Source organism: Argopecten irradians, chromosome 6, assembly GCF_041381155.1.
Source record: "Argopecten irradians isolate NY chromosome 6, Ai_NY, whole genome shotgun sequence".
Lineage (NCBI taxonomy): Eukaryota > Metazoa > Mollusca > Bivalvia > Pectinida > Pectinidae > Argopecten > Argopecten irradians.
Genome location: NC_091139.1, coordinates 25,518,051 through 25,541,718, shown reverse-complemented (window position 1 = coordinate 25,541,718; position 23,668 = coordinate 25,518,051). Strand labels below are relative to the sequence as shown.

Genomic DNA, 23,668 nt, shown 5'->3' with positions numbered 1-23,668 from the left:
ATTAATTTACTTCGCCCTTGATGCATGCGCAATCAGTACTTCATTCCATATAGGATAAGTGGCACGGAACTTTTTTCTGGATGCAATTAATTATTTTTTTATATCTTTAACGTGAAGTAAAAATTAGAAGCTCAAACTTTATGAATGGTGTGTAAATGGTCCTAAAGTAATGTAACTTTTGTAACTGGAAGAACATTACTAAATCGTCTGCTCCTGTTTTAATAGTGAAAAAAATAACCATATTGTCCAGCGGTGGAGCATCTTTAACTGACGAACAGATGCTTCACAGATTACTAGGTATGACGCCGCGGATTTATGAACACCTGGTAATGGTGACCGCCTTATATACCTACGACCCAATAGTCCGAAGGCCGTTAGTCCGAAGGCCCATTACGTCCTACGGCCCAATAGTCCGAAGGCCCAATAGTCCGAAGGCCCGTTAGTCCGAAAACAGATAATATAACTGGAATTTATGTGCGAACATTTTTCGAAATGAAACAAACGTTTATTACAGTTTTCCAAGCAAAAGTGCTAAGGTCTACTTACTATATATAATTACATGTATGTGACTCTATATATTTGATACGAAAAATGATAATAAACAACGAAATGTTGCGATTTAAAAAAAAAAAGAGCATAATCTTAAAATACGTGAACGGATATGATATTAAAGAGTATATGCATTTCATATGTACAGTGCAATCCGGTTTAAAATCTCCCCATAAAAATATCATTATGCGGGCCATTTCCGTCAGAAAGGGTATAATAAACAAGTCAAAGAAAGGGGAAGGAAACGCAAAAATAGGTCTTTAAACACATGTACATATTGTACAATATAACGACGTTTATACATGTAAAATAAAGGTCATTTTTTTTCGGTAAGATTTGATTATATAATTCATTTATTCATGGAGCAACGTTAATTCTAATGCAATGAAATTACAGTGTACATAAGGCTTACAATCGGACATCTTAAAGCTTGTATGATTAACTTGAATAGATATTTTATGTTATGGAGATTAACACAAAAATCTTAGTGTACTCTAAATAAACCGCGAAGCGGTTTATGATGGGAGTACACTCATATTCTAATGTTATATTTCCAAAACATAAAAAAAATATTCAAATTAATCCGTATAATTCAATTTACTTAAGATAATCTCTTCAATACTGAAAATTTATTTTGGGACTCTTTTGTCTATGAAATCATTACGCCGTCATCTCAGCCAATCAGAAGCAACGTCACAAACGGTGACGCCATTTTTTCCTTTATGGGCTGATAAAGTGAATTTTCAAGCCAATGAAAATGCTCGTAACAAGCAAAATTTAATTATTGAAATATAACATATTAACTTTTTTATTATAATTTCTTTTTCTTTTGATGTAATTTTGACCTTGCAATGCTCCACGAAGAAACTTAGAAATTGTCAGATCAGCAGTGCAAAAAAATGTTTTCGTGAAAATACAACTGTGCGTTAATTATAACAACTATATAACTTGCAATATTTACTAATTTTCGGACTAACGGGCCTTCGGACTATTGGGCCTTCGGACTAAAGGGCATTAGGACTATTGGACCTTCGGACTAACGGGCCTTCGGAGTATTAGGCCGTAGGGATATAAGGGTGTCACCCCTGGTAATTCCGGAGGAACGACTACATGAACTCCAAGTGTTAGGAATGCGCTTTCTATGCCATTGTATTCCATTGAAAACTGACATTGATGCTTTATATCACTGCTATATGCCTATTTAAATCGTGTTACTCATGACTAGGTAGTTTAATAATTGATATTTAGAAGTTTAGATTACTATTTAAATATATAGAACCTATTCAGTTTTATTTCACAGACATTTTCCTGACTCTTTAAATATATAGAACCTATTCAGTTTTATTTCACAGACATTTTCCTGACTCTTGAAGATTCGAGCTATCTAAAGCCTATACTGGCTTTAACTAATGTCATATTCAATATCTTGAACGATTCGAGTTATATATTAGTTACACTGTCTTTCTCATGATTGATGTTTATTTAAAATTATTCTCGTGTGATGAATGTTAATCACGATGAAGTCTCTATATATGCTATAGTAGTCAACTTGATACCATACATCAAGAACGCATATTATCTTGATAAAACCTGATAGGTAGTACCGGAATCCTCAAAATTTAGATATCCAATTGTACATGTATTAGTTAAACTATAACTACAAATGTAATATTTACCTTGCATTTAATCTTTGAATCTAAGTTTTGAGGAATAAAAGAAATGGTGATGATGATGATGACAGGTAGCCATCTTGGATTTTTATCCCACCATGCATTTTGGGACAGATCGGTAAACAAATTGGCCGACAGGCCGCCATCTTGGATTTTGACATTTAAAGTTTGTAACAGCTATTTCTCAAAAAATACTGAAGGAAGCTGTCTCAAATTCGATGTTCAAAGTCCCCTACGTCCCTAGTAATGCATATTGCATTTTGGCACCGATTGGTGTATAAGATGGCGGATAGGACGCCATCTTGGATTTTGACAATTGAAGATTGTTGCCGCTATTTCTCAGAAAGTACTGAAAGAATCTGACTCAAATTGCATGTGCAGGTTCCCCTAGGGGTCTAGTTGTGCATATTTCATTTTCGGAAAGAACGATGAACAAGATGGCCGACAGGCCGCCATCTTTGATTTTGATAGTTGAAGCTTGTTACCACTATTTCTCAGAAAGTACAAAAGTGATCTGTCTCAAACTTTATATGTAAGTTCTCCTAGGACATTAGTTGTGCATATTGCATTTTCGGACTGATCAGTCAAAAAGATGGCCGACAGATAGCCGGCAATGAGATTGCAGCTGAAGTCTCGCTTATGCATATTATATCGGCCACACTGCCAGTATGAATCTTAATTAGCTGATGTTCAAGATGTTTGTCATATTGGGGCTTATGGCACTTTGTATAGATGTGTAGGATGATTTTGAAAGGAAAACTATCGCTCTTTCCAACGGAAGTAACCATTTTTATGACGATATACCAGAGATGTGTTTTTATAGCCGCTAAAGGTGGGCGGGTTAGAAAGTTGGAGTCTAAGGCTTTCCACCCTTCTCGTATATAGTACCATGTAGAATAAGATTTTTATCGTTTTTTGATCTAGACCTCTAAAACGTCTAAAAATGGTCTTAGGAGACTCTGGTGGGTCCATGATTATTTTAATCTGAAACTTATTCTCAGATCCCTGTGATTGGTGCTACATTTGACACCGTGAAAACTTTACTGTTTCTAACGAAACAGTCAGAAATTAAAAATACTACAGTTAATTGGTTATTTAATAACGATGAGACAAAACTATGAACATTAATTGCTTAAAATGATTTCGTGCAAACCAACGAACATGTGTTGCTTTTTAAAGTAATTACATGTATTTAAATTTCCAACCAGCAAGGTACCTGTACAAATACCTGTTACTCGTTGATAAAAGAATAGGAGACATTTTGTCACTCCAAATTGTTTACACCTACTCCAAGTCGTGCATTACCTATACATTGGTACATGCGCTATATGGGGCTTGACTTGCACGTGCCGAATAGTATTCAATTACATTGTACCACGTTACCGGTAATGCTGTTTCACCTGCCAGGCGAGGACATGTGAATTGTATCCACAACAAGCCGTACCTGTTGATGCCCGATGGTGGATTTTATAGAACACAATTATAAATTTTTGATAGAATCATGAGCGACGGCAGCTGTATTTATAATACTCCAAGATCGCGCCGTATGCCGACCAAATGCAACTACTCGGTGTTTGACAGATTCATACCCTATCGGCCATGTTTTAATGCCGAGGCGTCGTATACCAAAATCTTCGACCACCAGAACGGGACGGGTCGAGTCAAACAACCGGCACAACATCAAGACCCAAGATTAAGGTATTACAAGAAATTACTGGATGCCGTTTTTAAGAAGACTAACCAACGGATAATGGCGATAACGCAGCGACCTCAATCCGAATACTCAAGTAAGTAGCACGGGGACTAGACATGATATTTGTATAAAGATACATATTTACTCAAGTAAGTAGCACAGGGACTAGACAAGAAATTTGTGTAGAGATACATGTTTACTCAAGTAAGTAGCACAAGGACTAGACAAGAAATGTAGAAGTCCCTCTAGATATGACATTTTTTGTGTAGAGATATATTTTATAATATATTAAACATTGAATTGGTACATTTTGGAAGAACGTATACTGTATTTATTATTTAATAAAATGTCTGTTGACGCCCCTCAATATACATGTATATATATAAGTATACAGCTGTATAGGGATGTCTTTACATCTGTAAGTTTATCATCGAGGATATCTTCAATAAATTCCTTCGTGCACAAATAGTTTTTGTATGAAGATTTTAACTGGTGGGATGATTTGACATGAACATACATGTACGAATGCAAGTTTGAATGGGGGGGGGGATCTGAAAGTTACAGTTGATGTAATATGGACCCACCAGAGTGCCCATAGACCATTTTCAGATATGTAGGGGTCTTGATCCTATTCATATACAGATAAAACCGTATTCTTCATGGTACCTCAAACAAAAAATTCACATACATAATATGCACATGTTCCAGTAAAACCCTGTCATCATGTTAACTCGAAGTCGCCATGACCAAAATAACTCTTCATCGAGTTATCGAAGTATTTGTTTAATTGAACCGCATCCTTGATACCCCAGGGGATCCGATCACTTACGATCTCTACACCCCTGGACTATCTCATAGTAAAACTGGAGGCAACAGATTTAGTCCTTAGAGCCGTGTAGCTTTGAAGTTGGGCGTTTCCTCTGGGCTGCCTTCAGTTTTACTATGAGATAGTCAAGGGGTGTAGAGATCGTAAATGATCGGAACCCCTGGAATATATAGGATGACTGAACCGATAAGAGGTAATTACTTATAACAAAACTGAAAAAATCGTCGGAGCAAACAAAATGAATATGTTATTTCAATTATAAAACTTCGAGATATCGAGGTCGACAGCAAGTAACCCCCGGGTTTCATGGAAGGAGTTACATACTGTACAGTATGTACACACTTCATAAATTTACAGGACGCAAATTCGCCACATGCATAAGGGGAAGATGGTATATTTCTCCGGGTACTCCACCTTTCACAGCCAACCAAAAACCTCGGAATACAAAAATGACAATAGCTGTTAGTATATTATGAAGATTGAAAAAAACAAACACATGGATGCTCTTAGAATGCTTCCAATTTGCTACTTTTGTTTTGATTTAAAACACTTGAAAATGTCGACATTACAGTTTTTTCAACACTTATGAGAAAATTCCGTAGCTTTTGAAACGCACGAGGTACAGTAAGTACGAATGAACATATACAAATGTAAAGTATTTATTTATGTGTCCTTTTTCAGACCCCATGTCGCCAAATCGGTCATTTTTCACTGCCCCTATGGATAACTTATTTGCCGCACCACCGCGACGGAAAAGACGATACGTGTCCAAATCGCCAATATGTGTCATGGATCTACCGAATATACGGAACAACTTCTGTAAGTCATTTAACATCTCATAAGAAAGTATACATCTTAGTCTGTAACTGTAAAACAATCTTATTGCTTTTATATTCAATAATGAGAATGGTAAAAAATTACTTTTTTTTTAATCAGGAATTTTTATTCGTCCTCATTGAAATAAGTTTATATGTTTATGTTTCATTTCCCTACACGCTAAAGTAACCAAGAAAGTTTGCATTAATTAACATTATTGTATAACTGGTGTTCTTATTGTATTTTGATTGGCCGATACGTTTCTCAGAAGTATTCATCAACTACAATATCAACCCCGAAATCGGCGGCGAAAAGCACGCGAGGTTACTGGACTCAATCCAGATACTTCTCGCGAGTACAGTAACCTGTGTCAAAATAGATCGAGGGAAACTCCCTTAAGATGTGACATCATAATCACTTTTGACGTCGAGTCGTACCCAAAAATAGCGTAACAAAAGTTCCCTAATACAATGACGTCGGATTAATCTATTGTGACGTCATGTTATATACTCGGAAACATAAATGGCGGAAGGCAGCAAGTTTACTGCGATCAACGATAATCAATTGCAAACTTCAATTTATGGAAAACATAAATATATAACGATAACTCGATGAAATATTATATACATGTCAATTGAACATTTTTACGATATATATCACATAGTCCGCTTAACCTGCCTATATTATAAGTTTTTGATTTTTTTTACCTAATATATGAAATTAGGCTTTTTAATATTTTTTTTTCTTTTGGCAAAATTAAAGATAATAATAATATAAGCAGGGTTAAGCGGACTATATTTCACAGTCAGCGTTAATTAAAAGTATCCGAAAAATAGGTACACAAAGTTATTTTGTCATCAATTTCTACCGCAATTATCATTCAAGCATAAAAGCTGTTCAGTCTCGTCATCCTCATCGATCATGCACATCAACATTCAAAATTATCATTTTCATCAGTCATGACTATTGGCTTTCATTTCCACCGATCGAATTCAATGAAGGAAAGTTCGTGAAAAGTATGTTTACTTAATAGTTATTTGGGATTGACGACAATTTCAATGAGAACCCTTGTACATGCAATGTACATACAAAGCACGGTCGGGTGATCGGGTGGTGTAGTGGTTAAGCCTTTCACCTAGCAGGCCGGGGTTCGATCCCCGGCACAGCCCGGCACGGACGTGAAAAGGATAGGGGTCACCTGTCCGATCACGTGGGTTTTATACGGGCACTCCGGTTTCCTCCCACACTAAGACCCCTCTCGCGCTTGTAAACATCCGGGCCATCGAGAGTGATTTGCATAAGTTGTATAAGTTGTTTCGTAATCGATGTAAAAGAAATACAGTTTATATTTATATTTAATACATGGTCACCAAATTTTCCCTTTACAGTTACGAATAACCTAGACTGGGGGAAATCCAACAAAATCGCTGTAGCATTAAACATGACGACTTACGTGTGGGATTTCGAGTCAAAGAGATGCCTGGCGATACAACTGGGTACCGCTGGTACAGATCAGGACTACATCACATGTGTCGCATGGAATCCGAACGGAACTGCAATCGCCATTGCCGACACTCACGGGGATATTACGGCAAGTAAAAAAAATACTGCCAAATCCAACCAATATTACCGTTATTCGAATATGTTACCACAGTGTATGAACGGAAGTGTATAGTATAATCATTAGTTGCTTTTTGTATCGTCACTTGTGAATATCGAAGCGGGATAAATGAAAACAGGCATGGTATACGGGTCGGTAAAACACCAAATATCGGTATTATTCGTGACTAAAAATACGTTTAACATTATAGACGTCCTCATAATATGTATATAAACAAATTCATGAACATGATTTTAAAAATAATGTTAGCAATAGATAAGAATCGAAGTGTAATCACTGAATTACGATCAAAACGGCTACGTGTTTTCGGAGAAAATTGCGTTTTCCCCGTTTTTCCTAAAATATGTGTTATAATTGTAATTTATATGAGTAATTTGATTATTTATTTATTTACAGTTTCTTTATTCTACATCATTCGTAATTAAAAAGCGACTAAAGCATATCTTTAAATATGCATACAAGAAATAGTTTTGTATAGTAGCTTGTTACTTTACTGTATAGTCGCTTGTTTTAATTTTAAAAAATCACAGTATAGTCACTTGCGCAAAACTCTCATTACAAATCGCTAATATTTCTAATTTCAGCAATTTTCAAACAAAAGGAACTTACATATGATATCGTTTTGGGCCACAGGATGTGTTCAGCATTGAAACATATAAACAAAAAGTGGAAAGTTACGTAAATCTATTTTTTTATGATTTGATTCATGGAAAGCTCACTTTTTTGATCACGTGATTCCCTGGCGACAACGATATTAAATATGCACATACCAGTCGATAAGTTATACCTGAAGTATCAACGTGGGGCATTTTATTGAATTTTTTTAAATAAATATATATGATCTGTACAACAAAGTTGACTAAACGTTTAAATTGATAGTGTATTTGATAACTCTGTTAGACTGATTTGTTTAATTTGTTAGCTTCAGAGCCTTTTATCACTGAATATATTTCCTCTTTATAACAAGTGACTTTTCAAGTGTCCTCGCAAGCAACTATACATCGCCAGTTTCAAAACAATGCAAGTAACTATACAATTTTAACTGATCATCATACGACTTCAAAATACGATTAAGTAAAAGTTAGTATGTCCATTAATATGTATTTATGTGTTTTATATTGTTGGATTCATTTATAAACATGTGATGGTGCTTGAAATAATGAAAGCCAGACAGAATACCATAAAAAAGTGCAAAATATTAGGCGGGTGTCTCAATTCTTTGATGATGAACAGTGTCTGAAATGTTAATGCTGATTAACCCTCAACATTTCATTTGTCATTGGTAGTTCAAATTGCTATCCATGACGCCGTTCAAAACTTTAGATTACAACAAAAAACGTATAGATAAATAAAATTGGCAAAAAATATCCACTATCCATTGTTGTCATTGCACGTGACGGAGTACCGCTATACAGACTCGCAAATACGAAATTTAAAAAATACTATACACTTCCGTTCATACACTGTGAATACACCAAATGACTACCGTTCTCATCTGCTGTCGCCTTCAGTTGACATGGATACGACTGTAAATATGCTGTAACCACGTAATGGATTTGCATTGTTATTGTATATAGCGGGTACAACTGTATTCCATTATCCTAGATAATCCAGAAGTTAGTTTATCACATAACTGGCCCATCCAGCCATGTCATACGGTCATGTTATAGATATCGTAAGACATATGTGTAATAACACTATTATGACGTCACATGTAGTTTTGACGTCATAATACATGTATATAGGACCTACATGGCGTCGCATTATTGTTTCAGTTGACGGAAACCTCACATTCCAGTCGGATTTTTACTGTTTTATATAGAAACGAAGTTTTGCTCATATATTATTAATATAAGTTATGTGATAAATAGAATCTTACACTCGTGACTATATGATATGAAATTTATTAAACTTGATAGATAATTTGACATGCCACTCTCTTAAAGGCTCTTGGCATATCAAATTATTGAACTTGTTTGATAAATTCATATCACATAGCCATCCTCTATATCACTAGTCTACAATGTTATTACAACACCATATCGTAACAAACCTTAGGACGACAGCAGATGAGAAAAGTTGTTTGGTCCTTTAACGTACATCTGTAGATCGAACGGTACACTGTGGTTGACTTATGACATTGAAGTTAGACGTCGACGTCATCAGTTTTCTATATATCTATAAGGGATGTCTCTACAGGGATGTAATTGGACAGTTTTGTTCTCCTGAACTGCCTCCAGATTTTCTATGTAATAGTTCAGAGGTTGATTTTAAGGTCAATGCTGGTAACACTTGCAGCATCATGGAAACAGGTACGGCATGTTGCTACAAGTAAAATGAACATGAAATACATGTCTTATATCGAATTGCTAAAAGCTTAACGTCTGCTAAAAATACAATAACGTTCTTACAATAATTTTCCAAATGGCAGTTGTACCGATTTGCAAAATACATGTTTTGCTTCAAATAATTAATTTCGGTGCAATATACATCACGTTTACTTAAAATTCTTTCAAAGCCGCCATGAACATTCACTGTATTTTATCTACAACTTATAAGATTATTTTTTACGAACACCTTTCATTAATTAAGGTATGGTTGCAAGCTGCGACAGTCATTATTTAATTCTTTCAGGGTGGTATAACACCATATGAACCGAATCAAAAGTCCTTGATTTCTATATTAGACATGTAGTTTCTTTGATATCTGATGCAGATAATAATTTAGAAGAAAAACGATGGTCATAGGACGTCACCCTGAAGAACTAAAAGTTCGAGCAATGATGTACACAAAAGGAATATTAACTCGCGATCGGTTTTTTCTAAATACATGTATAGAAACACCATATGCTACACATGGATTTTGAACCTCACGTGACCATATTTTAACAATACAATGATACATATTGTATTGTATTGTATATTATTGTATTAACCAATGAGAAAAGTGTAAATTCAGAACATATTTAATATATTTGTTAATAGAATGGTCATACGCCGGACGCATATATAACATTACATCTACATTGTATGAGTGGGAATTGAAATGTCTACGATATCACACCGGACAACAAGTGTACGTCGTTTTCTCAGAAATATACCAAAAATAAATATTGTGCATGACTTGCCCTATAATATCAATGCCTAAGTGTATATTACATTTACACATGTAGGTTTGTGACTTTGGCTGTTCACTCGTCGAACCCCAACCTGATTTGAAGAAGAGGTCAACGATCAGTATCATCCGGTGGTCGGAGAACGTGTTTTACAGGTATGGCACGTGTAGTTCTAGTAAGATACACGTGATGTGTAGTATGTCACAGTGTTTATATATGACATGTACATGTCACAACACATAGTGGCTAATCTGAGTCATTTGAAATGTTCATGCTTTCAGGTGGTAGTGCAGTGGCTTTAATTATGTACACACAGCTTTTTAACCTTAAATAACACCTAATTAAAAGTATTTCTATTTTTAATATACACAACATCTGCAATTGTTATGCAGAGTTCATTTTTGGACAGGTCTGATTTTTGTGGTTTTGTGAGCATGTAAAAACCATGGTAACCAAATTTGATTTTTTTGGAAAAAATGCAAAAAGTTGGTATTTTTAACCTAAAATAACACCCCCTCTAGGAGATTTTTTGTTCTTGCACACAGTTTAAAACCAACCATCACTACCGTGATAGCGGAACTAAGCCTATGTCGACATAGGTATAACATTAAACTTTTGAGCGATCTTACCCGGTACAGCGACTATCAACTTCTGCTGCTACTGTATTGAGTTTTTCCATCTTATACGCACATTCGGATACCCTCTAAACTATTAATCTCGAACCCATTTTGTTGAATTTCTTTATGCAAATGTGAAGCCTGCATATAATTCACTAGATTGAATTCACCAATTTTTGGACACATACATTTTTAATTTGTTTTATGCATATAATAAAACAGGGTCTTTCTGCTTAATAAAAATCTCACTCTATGGCCATTTGGTCTTACTGTACACTGCTAACTCATCATTTTTCCTGAGACTGACGAGAAAACGTTGTGCTTAATTAAACACGCCTTTTTATTCATTAGACTAATATATGGTCTGGCCATTGTCTATAGTCATCGGCAGTGGTCACTGTCTGGTCATTGTTTGTGGGCATTGTCTGGTCAGTGTTTGTGGTCGTTGTCTGGTCAGTGTTTGTGGTCGTTGTCTGGTCAGTGTTTGTGGTCATTGTCTGGTCAATGTCTGGTCAGTGTTTGTGGTCATTGTCTGGTCAGTGTTTGTGGTCATTGTCTGGTCAGTGTTTGTGGTCATTGTCTGGCCAGTGCTTGTGGTCATTATCTGGTCAGTGCTTGTGGTCATTGTCTGGTCAGTGATTGATGTCATTGTCTGGTCAGTGCTTGTGGTCATTGTCTGGTCAGTGTTTGTGGTCATTGTCTTGTCAGTGCTTGTGGTCATTGTCTTGTCAGTGCTTGTGGTCATTGTCTTGTCAGTGCTTGTGGTCATTGTCTGGTCAGTGCTTGTGGTCATTGTCTGGTCAGTGATTGATGTCATTGTCTGGTCAGTATTTGTGGTCATTGTCTGTTCAGTTTTTGTGGTCATTGTCTAGTCAGTGTTTGTGGTCATTGTCTGGTCAGTGCTTGTGGTCATTGTCTGGTCAGTGTTTGTGGTCATTGTCTGGTCAGTGTTTGTGGTCATTGTCTGGACAGTGTTTGTGGTCATTGTCTGGTCAGTTGTTCTTGTGGTCAGTGCTTGTTGTCATGTCATTTGTCTCTGTGTCATTGTGGTCATTGTCTGGTCAGTGCTTGTGGTCATTGTCTGGTCAGTGTTTGTGGTCATTGTCTGGTCAGTGTTTGTGGTCATTGTCTGGTCAGTGTGTTTGTGGTCATTGTCTGGTCAGTGCTTGTGGTCATTGTCTGGTCAGTGTTTGTGGTCATTGTCTGGTCATTGTTTGTGGTCATTGTCTGGTCAGTGTTTGTGGTCATTGTCTGGTCAGTGTTTGTGGTCATTGTCTGGTCATTGTTGTGTGGTTTTGTCTGGTCAGTGTTTGGTCTTGTCTGGTCATTGTGGTCGTTGTCTGGTCATGTGTTGTGGTCATTGTCTGGTCAGTGTTTGTGGTCATTGTCTGGTCAGTGTTTGTGGTCATTGTCTGGTCAGTGTTGTGGTCATTGTCTGGTCAGTGTTGTGGTCATTGTCTGGTCAGTGTTTGTGGTCTTGTCTGGTCAGTGTTTGTGGTCATTGTCTGGTCAGTGTTTGTGGTCATTGTCTGGTCAGTGTTTTGTCTTGTCTGGTCATGTTTGTGTCATTTGGTCAGTGTTTGTGGTCATTGTCTGGTCAGTGTTTGTGGTCATTGCTGTCTGGTCAGTGTCTGTCAGTGTTTGTGGTCATTGTCTGGTCAGTGTTTGTGGTCATTGTCTGGTCAGTGTTTGTGGTCATTGTCTGGTCTGTCAGTGTTTGTGGTCATTGTCTGGTCAGTGTTTGTGGTCATTGTCTGGTCAGTGTTTGTGGTCATTGTCTGGTCAGTGTTTGTGGTCATTGTCTGGTCAGTGTTTGTGGTCATTGTCTGGTCAGTGTTTGTGGTCATTGTCTGTCAGTGTTTGTGGTCATTGTCTGGTCAGTGTTTGTGGTCATTGTCTGGTCAGTTTGTTGTGTTGTCTGGTCAGTGTTTGTGGTCATTGTCTGGTCAGTGTTGTGGTCATTGTCTGGTCAGTGTTTGTGGTCATTGTCTGGTCAGTGTTTGTGGTCATTGTCTGGTCAGTGTTTGTGGTCATTGTCTGGTCAGTGTTTGTGGTCATTGTCTGGTCAGTGTTTGTGGTCATTGTCTGGTCAGTGTTTGTGGTCATTGTCTGGTCAGTGTTGTGGTCATTGTCTGGTCAGTGTTTGTGGTCATTGTCTGGTCAGTGTTTGTGGTCATTGTCTGGTCAGTGTTTGTGGTCATTGTCTGGTCAGTGTTTGTGGTCATTGTCTGGTAGTGCTGTGTTTGTGGTCATTGTGTCTGGTCAGTGTTTGTGGTCATTGTCTGGTCAGTGTTTGTGGTCATTGTCTGTCAGTGCTTGTGGTCATTGTCTGGTCAGTGTTTGTGGTCATTGTCTGGTCAGTGTTTGTGGTCATTGTCTGGTCAGTGTTTGTGGTCATTGTCTGGTCAGTGTTTGTGGTCATTGTCTGGTCAGTGTTTGTGGTCATTGTCTGGTCAGTGTTTGTGGTCATTGTCTGGTCAGTGTTTGTGGTCATTGTCTGGTCAGTGTTTGTGGTCATTGTCTGGTCAGTGTGTGTCATTGTGGTCATTGTCTGGTCAGTGTTTGTGGTCATTGTCTGGTCAGTGTTTGTGGTCATTGTCTGGTCAGTGTTGTGGTCATTGTCTGGTCAGTGTTTGTGGTCATTGTCTGGTCAGTGTTTGTGGTCATTGTCTGGTCAGTTTGTGGTCATTGTCTGGTCATTGTTGTTGTCATTGTTTGTGTGTCATTGTCTGTGTGTCATTGTCTGGTCAGTGTTTGTGGTCATTGTCTGGTCATGTTTGTGGTCATTGTCTGTCATGTTGTGGTCTTGTCTGGTCAGTGTTTGTGGTCATTGTCTGGTCAGTGTTTGTGGTCATTGTCTGGTCAGTGTTTGTGGTCATTGTCTGTCAGTGTTTGTGGTCATTGTCTGGTCAGTGTGTTGTGGTCATTGTCTGGTCAGTGTTTGTGGTCTTGTCTGGTCAGTGTTTGTGGTCATTGTCTGGTCAGTGTTTGTGGTCATTGTCTGGTCAGTGTTTGTGGTCATTGTCTGGTCAGTGTTGTGGTCATTGTCTGGTCATGTTTTGTCATGTCTGGTCAGTGTTTGTGGTCATTGTCTGGTCAGTGTTTGTGGTCATTGTCTGGTCAGTGTTTGTGGTCATTGTCTGGTCAGTGTTTGTGGTCATTGTCTGGTCAGTGTTTGTGGTCATTGTCTGGTTTTTGTTTGTGGTCATTGTCTGGTCAGTGTTTGTGGTCATTGTCTGGTCAGTGTTTGTGGTCGTTGTCTGGTCATTGTCTGGTCAGTGGTTGTGGTCATTGTCTGGTCAGTGTTTGTGGTCATTGTCTGGTCAGTGTTTGTGATCATTGTCTGGTCAGTATTTGTGGTCATTGTCTGGTCAGTGTTTGTGGTCATTGTCTGGTCAGTGTTGGTCAGTGTGGTCATGTCTGTCAGTGTTTCTGGTCATTGTCTGGTCAGTGTGTTGTGGTCATTGTCTGGTCAGTGTTTGTGGTCATTGTCTGGTCAGTGTTTGTGGTCATTGTCTGGTCAGTGTTTGTGGTCATTGTCTGGTCAGTGTTTGTGGTCATTGTCTGGTCAGTGTTTGTGGTCATTGTCTGGTCAGTGTTTGTGGTCATTGTCTGGTCAGTGTTTGTGGTCATTGTCTGGTCAGTGTTTGTGGTCATTGTCTGTCGTCAGTGCTTGTGGTCATTGTCTGGTCAGTGTTTGTGGTCATTGTCTGGTCAGTGTTTGTGGTAATTGTCAGTGTTTGTGGTCATTGTCTGGTTAGTGTTTGTGGTCATTGTCTGGTCAGTGTTTGTGGTCATTGTCTGGTCAGTGTTTGTGGTCATTGTCTTGTCAGTGCTTGTGGTCATTGTCTGGTCAGTGTTTGTGGTCATTGTCTGGTCAGTGTTTGTGGTCATTGTCTGGTCAGTGTTTGTGGTCTGTCGTTGTCATTGGTCAGTGTTTGTGGTCATTGTCTGGTCAGTGTTTGTGGTCATTGTCTGGTCAGTTTTGTGGTCATTGTCTGGTCATGTTTGTGGTCATTGTCTGGTCATGTTTGTGGTCATTGTCTGGTCATTGTTTGTGGTCATTGTCTGTCTGTTGCATTGTCTGTCAGTGTTGTGTCATTGTTGGTCAGTGTTTGTGGTCATTGTCTGGTCAGTGTTTGTGGTCATTGTCTGGTCAGTGTTTGTGGTCATTGTCTGGTCAGTGTTTGTGGTCATTGTCTGGTCAGTGTTTGTGGTCATTGTCTGGTCAGTGTTTGTGGTCATTGTCTGGTCAGTGTTTGGTCGTTGTTGTGTCATTGTCTGGTCAGTGTTTGTGGTCATTGTCTGGTCAGTGTTTGTGGTCATTGTCTGGTCAGTGTTTGTGGTCATTGTCTGGTCAGTGTTTGTGGTCATTGTCTGGTCAGTGTTTGTGGTCATTGTCTGGTCAGTGTTTGTGGTCATTGTCTGGTAGTGTTTTGTCAGTGTTTGTGGCATTCTTGTCAGTGCTTGTGGTCATTGTCTGGTCAGTGATTGTGGTCATTGTCTTATTTTTGTGTTTGGTCATTGTCTGGTCAATGATTGTGGTCATTGTCTTGTCATTATCTGTGGTCATTGTCTGGTCAGTGTTTGTGGTCATTGTCTGGTCAGTGCTTGTGGTCATTGTCTGGTCATTGTTTGTGGGCATTGTCTGTTCATTGTTGTGATCATTGTCTAGTCAGTGTTTGTGGTCGTTGTCTGGTCAGTGTTTTGTGGTCATTGTCTGGTCAGTGCTTGTGGTCGTTGTCTGGTCAGTGTTTGTGGTCGTTGTCTGGTCAGTGTTTGTGGTCATTGTCTGGTCAGTGTTTGTGGTCATTGTCTGGTCAGTGTTTGTAGTCGTTGTCTGGTCATTGTCTGGTCAGTGTTTGTGGTCATTGTCTGGTCAGTGTTTGTGGTCATTGTCTGGTCAGTGTTTGTGATCATTGTCTGGTCAGTATTTGTGGTCATTGTCTGGTCAGTGCTTGTGGTCATTGTCTGGTCAGTGTTTGTGGTCATTGTCTGGTTAGTGTTTGTGGTCATTGTCTGGTCAGTGTTTGTGGTCCATGTCTGGTCAGTGTTTGTGGTCATTGTCTGGTCAGTGCTTGTGGTCCTTGTCTGGTCAGTGTGTGTGGTAATTGTCTGGTCAGTGTTTGTGGTCATTGTCTGGTCAGTGTTTGTGGTCGTTGTCTGGTCAGTGTTTGTGATCGTTGTCTGGTCAGTGTTTGTGGTCATTGTCTGGTCAATGTCTGGTCAGTGTTTGTGGTCATTGTCTGGTCAGTGTTTGTGGTCATTGTCTGGTCAGTGTTTGTGGTCATTGTCTGGTCAGTGTTTGTGGTCATTGTCTGGTCAGTGTTTGTGGTCATTATCTGGTCAGTGTTTGTGGTCATTGTCTGGTTAGTGTTTGTGGTCATTGTCTGGTCAGTGTTTGTGGTCATTGTCTTGTCAGTGCTTGTGGTCATTGTCTTGTCAGTGCTTGTGGTCATTGTCTGGTCAGTGTTTGTGGTCATTGTCTGGTCAGTAATTGATGTCATTGTCTGGTCAGTATTTGTGGTCATTGTCTGGTTAGTGTTTGTGGTCATTGTCTAGTCAGTGTTTGTGGTCATTGTCTGGTCAGTGCTTGTGGTCATTGTCTGGTCAGTGTTTGTGGTCATTGTCTGGTCAGTGTTTGTGGTCATTGTCTGGTCAGTGTTTGTGGTCATTGTCTGGTCAATATCTGTGGTCATTGTCTGGTCAGTGCTTGTGGTCATTGTCTGGTCATTGTTTGTGGTCATTGTCTGGTCATTGTTTGTGGGCATTGTCTGGTCATTGTTGTGATCATTGTCTAGTCAGTGTTTGTGGTCGTTGTCTGGTCAGTGTTTGTGGTCATTGTCTGGTCAGTGTTTGTGGTCGTTGTCTGGTCAGTGTTTGTGGTCATTGTCTGGTCAGTGTTTGTAGTCATTGTCTGGTCAGTGTTTGTGGTCATTGTCTGGTCAGTGTTTGTAGTCGTTGTCTGGTCATTGTCTGGTCAGTGTTTGTGGTCATTGTCTGGTCAGTGTTTGTGGTCATTGTCTGGTCAGTGTTTGTGGTCATTGTCTGGTCAGTGTTTGTGGTCATTGTCTGGTTAGTGTTTGTGGTCATTGTCTGGTCAGTGTTTGTGGTCATTGTCTGGTCAGTGTTTGTGGTCATCGTCTTGTCAGTGCTTGTGGTCATTGTCTGGTCAGTGTTTGTGGTCATTGTCTTATTTTTGTGTTTGGTCATTGTCTGGTCAATGATTGTGGTCATTGTCTTGTCATTATTGGTGGTTATTATCAAGATACTTAAGGGGTCATGCATTAGTATTTTACTTTTTATTTCACCTGAGACGAAGTCTCAAGTGACCTTTTCTAATCGCCTTTTGTCCGTCGCCATGCGTCGTCCGTCGTGCGTTCTGTGTTCGTAAACAATTTACATTTTCGACTTCTTCTCCGAAGGCACAGAAGCAATTTTAATGAAATTTTGCACAAACCTTCTAAGGCTGTTGGAGATGCCATAAGGGGAAAAATTGACTAAAATTTCAAAAATCTTTTCCCCTCACAAATGTGATAGAATCAAATACTCTTCATAGATAGAAAGGTCTCAAGGCCCTCTACAAAATTTGTGAATTATATGACCCTGAGGTCTCAGGTTTCCCCCTGGGGAGGGGGTTAAGTTTACTATAGTTTATTTAGGAAAAAACACAAGTTTAGCTCACTTGGTCCGAAGGACCAATTTGAGCTTATGCGATACCGCGATGTCCGGCGTCTGTCCGTCCAGCAACAATCGACTTCTTCTTTATAACCGCTGGTCGGAATTTAACGAAATTTGACCGGTAGCATCCTTATGGGGCACTAACTGAAAATTGTACAAATTAATGGGCTGACCCCCGGGAGACTGAGTGGCGGTGCCAAAAAGGGTCAGTTTGGCTGTTTTCATATAAACGACTTCTTCTGTGAATCTAAACATTGGAATAGCACTCGTATTGCATAGGTAACATCCTTATGGGGCGGAGATTCAAAATTGTACAAATGGTGGGGCTGACCCCAAGGGGGCCCGAGAGGCGGGCCAAAAGGGTCAATTTGACTATTTCTATATATATACGTCTTCTTCTCTGAAACTAAGCATTGTATGGCACTCATATTGCATTGGTAAAATCCTTATGGGGTGGGGATTCAAAGTTGTACAAATGGTGTGGCTGATACCGGGAGTCTGGGGGGGGGGCAAAAAGGGTCAATTTGGCTAATTCCATATCAAAGACTTCTTCTCTGAAACAAAGCATTGGATAGCACTCGTATTGCAATGATAGCATCCTTATGGGGTGGGGATTTAGAATTGTACAAATATTGACGCTGACCCCCTGGGGGCCTTAGGGGCGGGGCCAAAAGTGTCCATTAGGATAATTCCATAGAAACGACTTCTCTGAATGTAAGCATTCAATAACACTCAAATTGCAATGGTAGCGTCCGTATATGATAGGGATTCAGCATTGTACAAACTGTGGAGCCTACTCCCGGGGGACCTGGCTGAGGGGCGGGGCCAAAAGTGTCAATTTGTCTATTTCTATATTATAATAAACGACATTCCCTCCAAAACTGAGCATTAGATTGCACTCATATTGCATTGTCAATTTCCTTATGGGGCGGGGATTCAAAATTGTACAAATTGTGGGGCTGAGTCCGGGAGCCTGAGGGTTGGGGCGAAAAGTGTCAATTTGGCTATTTCAATAAAATCTACTTCTTCTCGAAAACGAAGCATCGGATAGCACTCATATTGCATTGGTATCATCATTATGGAGTGGGGATTCAAAGTTGTACAAAGGGTGTGGTCATTTTTCAATTTTGCTATTTTAAATTGTAAGAGATTTTTAGGTCATCTGACCTCTCCAGTCATCGTCAACGAATTTAATTGAACAGCTGATTGTAATCGAGTCATCCATACGTTCCCACCAGAAGTGGGATCATGATCCCACGTTTCCCTCCGCATTGCTACGCCATTGACTATTCACGTAACAACAGAATCGCCGCACGTGTTGTGGTATCACTATACACTGATAATGATAAGACTAGAAAGCATGGTTATTGAGTCCAAATGTCAGTACAAACAGCAAATATTATTTAACAAATAAAACAAATGACAATACTAGATATGTTGATAGATTGTATTTGTGTTGGTATATGTATTTAGTGATGTTTTTCAAAACGATTCCCGACAGAAAAAGTTAAATTTGCAGTGAAAAATAAACTCATCTTCAGATCGATGACAGCTTGTTATAACTATATCCGTTTTAATGCCCGAAACATGGTTATATACGTGGATTTTCATAAAACGGTCCAAACCATGTATGTTTTCTCTTTTTTGAACAAATGAATTATTTGATAAAACTTACAAAATATGTGTAAAATTATATTAATAATATCAGTATAGTTTATTACATATTTTTGTATTAATTTAATATTCTGTTCATAGACCATCCCATAAAGTATGTAATGACAAGAAATGACGGAGTATTCTTGAATTCAGTCGGTCTAGAGCTTTTGATTGTGTAACAAAATGGCGTCTGTTACAGCGGAGATTACGATGGTGGCGTGTGCAAATACGATCCAAGAGTAATGCTATCGGCTGTGACTCGATTTGGTACTCATCACATGATGGTTTGTGGACTAGCCGTAGGACCTGCTGGGACACCCTACTTTGCCACTGGGGGAGGGGACGGATACGTGCATATATGGGACACCAGATCGACAAAAGTATTTAGGAGGATTCATGCTCATACTTTGTTGGCAAAGGTAAATACACATATTTTGTTAATATCATTAATCTTCTAGAACTAATAACGGTTGAGTTTTACAAATTATGCCAAGGAACTTCATCATTCATTTTTTCTTTGGCTAAGATTAACAAAAGGATAGAACTATATGGATATTACATGTTGCCTGTTGTCCAATCCTTTTTCAATTAATTTCGTTAAAATTGATACATATAGTTCACAAATGATTTAAAAGTACAGAAGTATTTTAACAATACTAAAAATTATGTTTAAACGTTAATCAAATGTTTCCACTAGGCTTTTTCTCTTAGAGTACTTTTGGTCAAGTTTTGACGGAGTCGACCGAGCTGTTTATGACCTTTTGACCTACTTTAGGCGTTGGCATGGTGTCCATGGCGAAAGAATGTTCTTGCTTCCGGTGGTGGTTGCGAGAACGGAAATATCAGATTATGGAACATACATACAGGACATATGGTCGGTGAAATATCAACACAATCACAGGTAACATGTTTCTAGAATTTCCAAGTTTTATATCAATATGGTTTAGTTTAAAAAAAAAAAGAAATACTTCACTTTTCAGCAGAAAGACTTTATTGATTTAAAGAATTAAAGAAAATACAAAAAAGGATGACTATGGGAGGTTTCTGATGACGCACTAAAATAATGTTGAGTAAAAGTTAAATCAGATTTGTAAGGATGTGATTTGATAGGTTATTATCCTGTCGTGTTAATGGCGTCATTTCACACCTAGTTTGGTGTGTGAATCATCCACAATATTTCTTTAAAGTGTTTAATTAAATTCAGGAAAAACAACAAAGTCATAATAAAAATCAACACAGGCGAAGAGAATACATAATATTAGATACAAAGGTTGAGTACTGGTACATGGATGATTGCTGTGGATAAATTATAAATTGCAATCTTGCAGATCTGCGGTATGTTATGGTCTGAGGAATACCATGAACTGGTGTCCAGTCATGGGCTGACCAGGTCAATTGAAACCGAGACTAATGATCTTATCCTTTGGGAGGAGAAAGACTTTACTTTTGAGCCGGTCGCCAAACTCCAACAGCACGTCGGTCGCCCATTACATTTGTCGATGAGTCCGGACAAGACACACATAGGTAGGTCTTGCTTATTACTGTGACGTCATGCAATGTTCTAAGGGTTGCCTTTGCTTCTAATCCGAAGAGTTCCGATGATCATACCTGTCATACAATATTATTACCAAAGATCTTAGAACTGTGCAAAGTCTCAGACAGTCTAACCAATCACAGATGGTGTTACAAGTTTTTGTTTTGTTTTTGATTGGCTAAATAAAAACTGGAACTGCCTGCCATAGCTGTGTTACTCTCCGCCATGCTATCGGAGAGATTTGGTTCTAGGGCAGGTAATATATTCTATAGATTATTTTATTATACCAAAACAATGATTTAGAGTTGATTGCATGTAATACTTGTTGCTAATACCGTGTTTGACCCAATAAGCGCCCCTTCCACTTTTGGGACCTCAATTTCAATTGCTCGGGCTTAAATAAAGACCAAAACTATCAAAGTTAAATAGGTTTACAATAATTTCGTCTTATTAAGCATTTTTTCATTTTTTTTTCAATTTTTGAAGCCCATAGGTGCTTATTTGGTTGAATACGGTATGTATGCTTTAAGTCCTTGGCAACACATTGAAACTATTTTGGAAATGAGAAGGGGGCTGGAGCCGAATAGATAAGGCGTTTGACACACTGGTTCCTCACTTTTAGATTGGGAGATAGAAAACACACGTAGAGCAATTGCCCGTTACTGATCGTTGATCAGTGGGTTTCTCTTGCATTTGCAATTTCATAAACCTGACACCAACCGTCATTAGGACATCACATAAACATAACCCAAATAGAAGTTGGAAAATAATTAAATAACTGTTGTTTGTTTTATTCAGCGTCCGTTGGTGCAGATGAACACATATGTCTGTGGAACTGTTTCTCCAGCCCCTCCAAGGAGGATAAGATTCCGGCCACTGTTGTATCCCCCGTTATGTTGACCGGGCATATCCGTTAGGACTGATGTCATCGTTTGACTTCACATTTCCTGTTATGTGCTGTTTACTTATGTTCGTTGTATTATTTTTTCTTGCTGCAGATAAGTGTTGGTTCTACATATTATGACATACTTGCTGGATATTCTCGTTATTCGCCATTTTATTTATATTCAAAACACATCAAATATTTAAAGAACGAAATCTTCCTTCGAACACCTACACCGTACTTGTTCAGAACGTCTAATTGATACTGTGATATAGACTCTTTGCTTCAATCAAGTTGTTTTATGACATATGAAGAACAATCATAAATTCATATGTTGCGTTCATAACATTAATGTTTGTTATTCTTAATTCTGAAGGATACATTGACGATGCAGCCTACTATACACAAGCAATATACCTTTACGTGAATTTCATTTTGAATTCATGTTAATTCACGTTGAATTCGTGTTAAATTAACTTAGAATTCATATGGAATTCACGTAAAATTCATATGAAATTCACACAAAATTCATATGAAATTAACACTTTGTGTTACAGTTTTGTTACTCATGTTAAGGTGTTGTTTTGGAAGTACTACTGTCTGCAGCATACCTACGTATTGTACCACCATAAGTTTTGTTATTATATAAAACCATTGACATACATCTACTGAGTCTATTTTTTGCTTTAATTATATTTGCTTTGAACGTCTTATCAACGCCCAGGGATCAGTTTCATGAACATTCCTTAACTTTAAGGAATTCCTTAACTTAAAATTCTCCATTGGAAAGCATTAAAAAATTTAAGGAAAAATCTTAAGTTAAGGGGCCTTCCTTAAAATCGATAATGCTTTCCTAAGGAGAATGTTAAAGTTGTATTTCTTGTTATTTTCTCCGTCACAAACTCTCATAAAACATACAATGTGTGAATATGGATGCTTATATATGATGGTTCAGATCCATGAATGCACCGATATACCATTGATATAGTGGTAAATGTCGCATGAAATATCACACGTTTTGAAAGAACCGCCACAGTCAACGCCATGTTTCAAACGTTCGGGTAATATCAGAAAACCGAGTTACATCACGTGACCGACATCGGCGATATCCGTAAAGTTTAGAACCTCCCGAACCGTATCACGTGGTCAATATCGGCAATCTCCGTACAGACCGGAATAGATAGGACCTGCTCGGATACTTCCGAGCTATTTTAAACGTGTACCCGCTAAAAATCAATATAAACTTCACAAAAGTCGGTAAATATTGAAAGTATAAAACTTTGAGAGGCGTAGAAAAATATGTAGAACATTTTAAATGCTTTTTTCAATGCAAAAATACAACAAGTCAAAGACGATAGCATACAACTTTAATTAAGGGGATTCCTTTAATTTAAGGAATTTTCATGAAACTGGGACCAGGATCATTTAAGGAATGACTGAGTGTAGGATGTAGAGGTAAGCAGGAGCAGGAGAGAGAAACTACCGTCAGTGCATGTGGTCGTTTCTTAACAACTACACCACATGTGGTTTTACCTCGTGGTAATATGTAGGGACGTCTGTTAAAACTATTTGGCCATATGGCAGCCCCTGTTTGGTTGCACTAACCCATGAATCATACATATGCGATATTTGTGATCCGCCATTTATAGCAGCCATTTGCATTTACTGCAATAGGCTCCTGCGCTATTTGCTGGTCCGATTTTGCCAAACAAACTGTTGGAATACCTGGCATATTCACAACTGAACACGATGGCATGATTATTTGGTTCCATCAATGCAATTCACACGAGTTCTATGTCTTCTCCAGAAATATACATTTTTTCTCATATTTTACTGAATTTTACAAGCAGCTTCACAAATAACATATCCCCAGTAAGACTGACAGTTAGCCAGGGTATATACCAACAATTAATGAAATTAGTTCTGTTCAATTGCAGCACAGTAATGAGTTTTAGGCTTGCAAAATATCACTGTTTAAAGCCTTTACATGAACCTTATGTTGATCTG

General features: G+C 38.4%; 1 protein-coding gene across 2 annotated transcripts; it reads left to right on the top strand.

Annotated features, from left to right (window-relative positions):
• The first annotated feature begins 3,571 nt into the window (after positions 1 to 3,571).
• On the top strand, positions 3,572 to 22,325 carry LOC138325446 (uncharacterized). 2 transcript variants are annotated; one of them, XM_069271124.1, is made up of 9 exons: positions 3,572 to 4,006; positions 5,420 to 5,557; positions 6,943 to 7,145; positions 10,348 to 10,445; positions 19,444 to 19,663; positions 20,020 to 20,145; positions 20,573 to 20,768; positions 20,962 to 21,034; positions 21,577 to 22,325. In XM_069271124.1, the coding sequence occupies exons 1-8, from the start codon at positions 3,721 to 3,723 to the stop codon at positions 21,027 to 21,029; spliced, it is 1,335 nt and encodes a 444-aa protein (XP_069127225.1). In that variant the 5' UTR covers positions 3,572 to 3,720; the 3' UTR covers positions 21,030 to 21,034; positions 21,577 to 22,325. The 2 variants fall into 2 exon arrangements, with proteins under 2 accessions (XP_069127225.1, XP_069127224.1); XM_069271123.1 differs by lacking the exon at positions 20,962 to 21,034 and having other exon boundaries at positions 3,576 to 4,006.
• The last annotated feature ends 1,343 nt before the right edge of the window (positions 22,326 to 23,668 follow it).

Excerpts from the sequence above, each read along its gene's own strand:
- LOC138325446 (XM_069271123.1), top strand. The coding sequence starts at position 3,721 with ATGAGCGACGGCAGCTGTATTTATAATACTCCAAGATCGCGCCGTATG. Across the intron at positions 5,558-6,942 it reads GAATATACGGAACAACTTCT|TTACGAATAACCTAGACTGG; the intron begins GTAAGTCATTTA and ends TTCCCTTTACAG. Across the intron at positions 7,146-10,347 it reads ACACTCACGGGGATATTACG|GTTTGTGACTTTGGCTGTTC; the intron begins GCAAGTAAAAAA and ends TTACACATGTAG.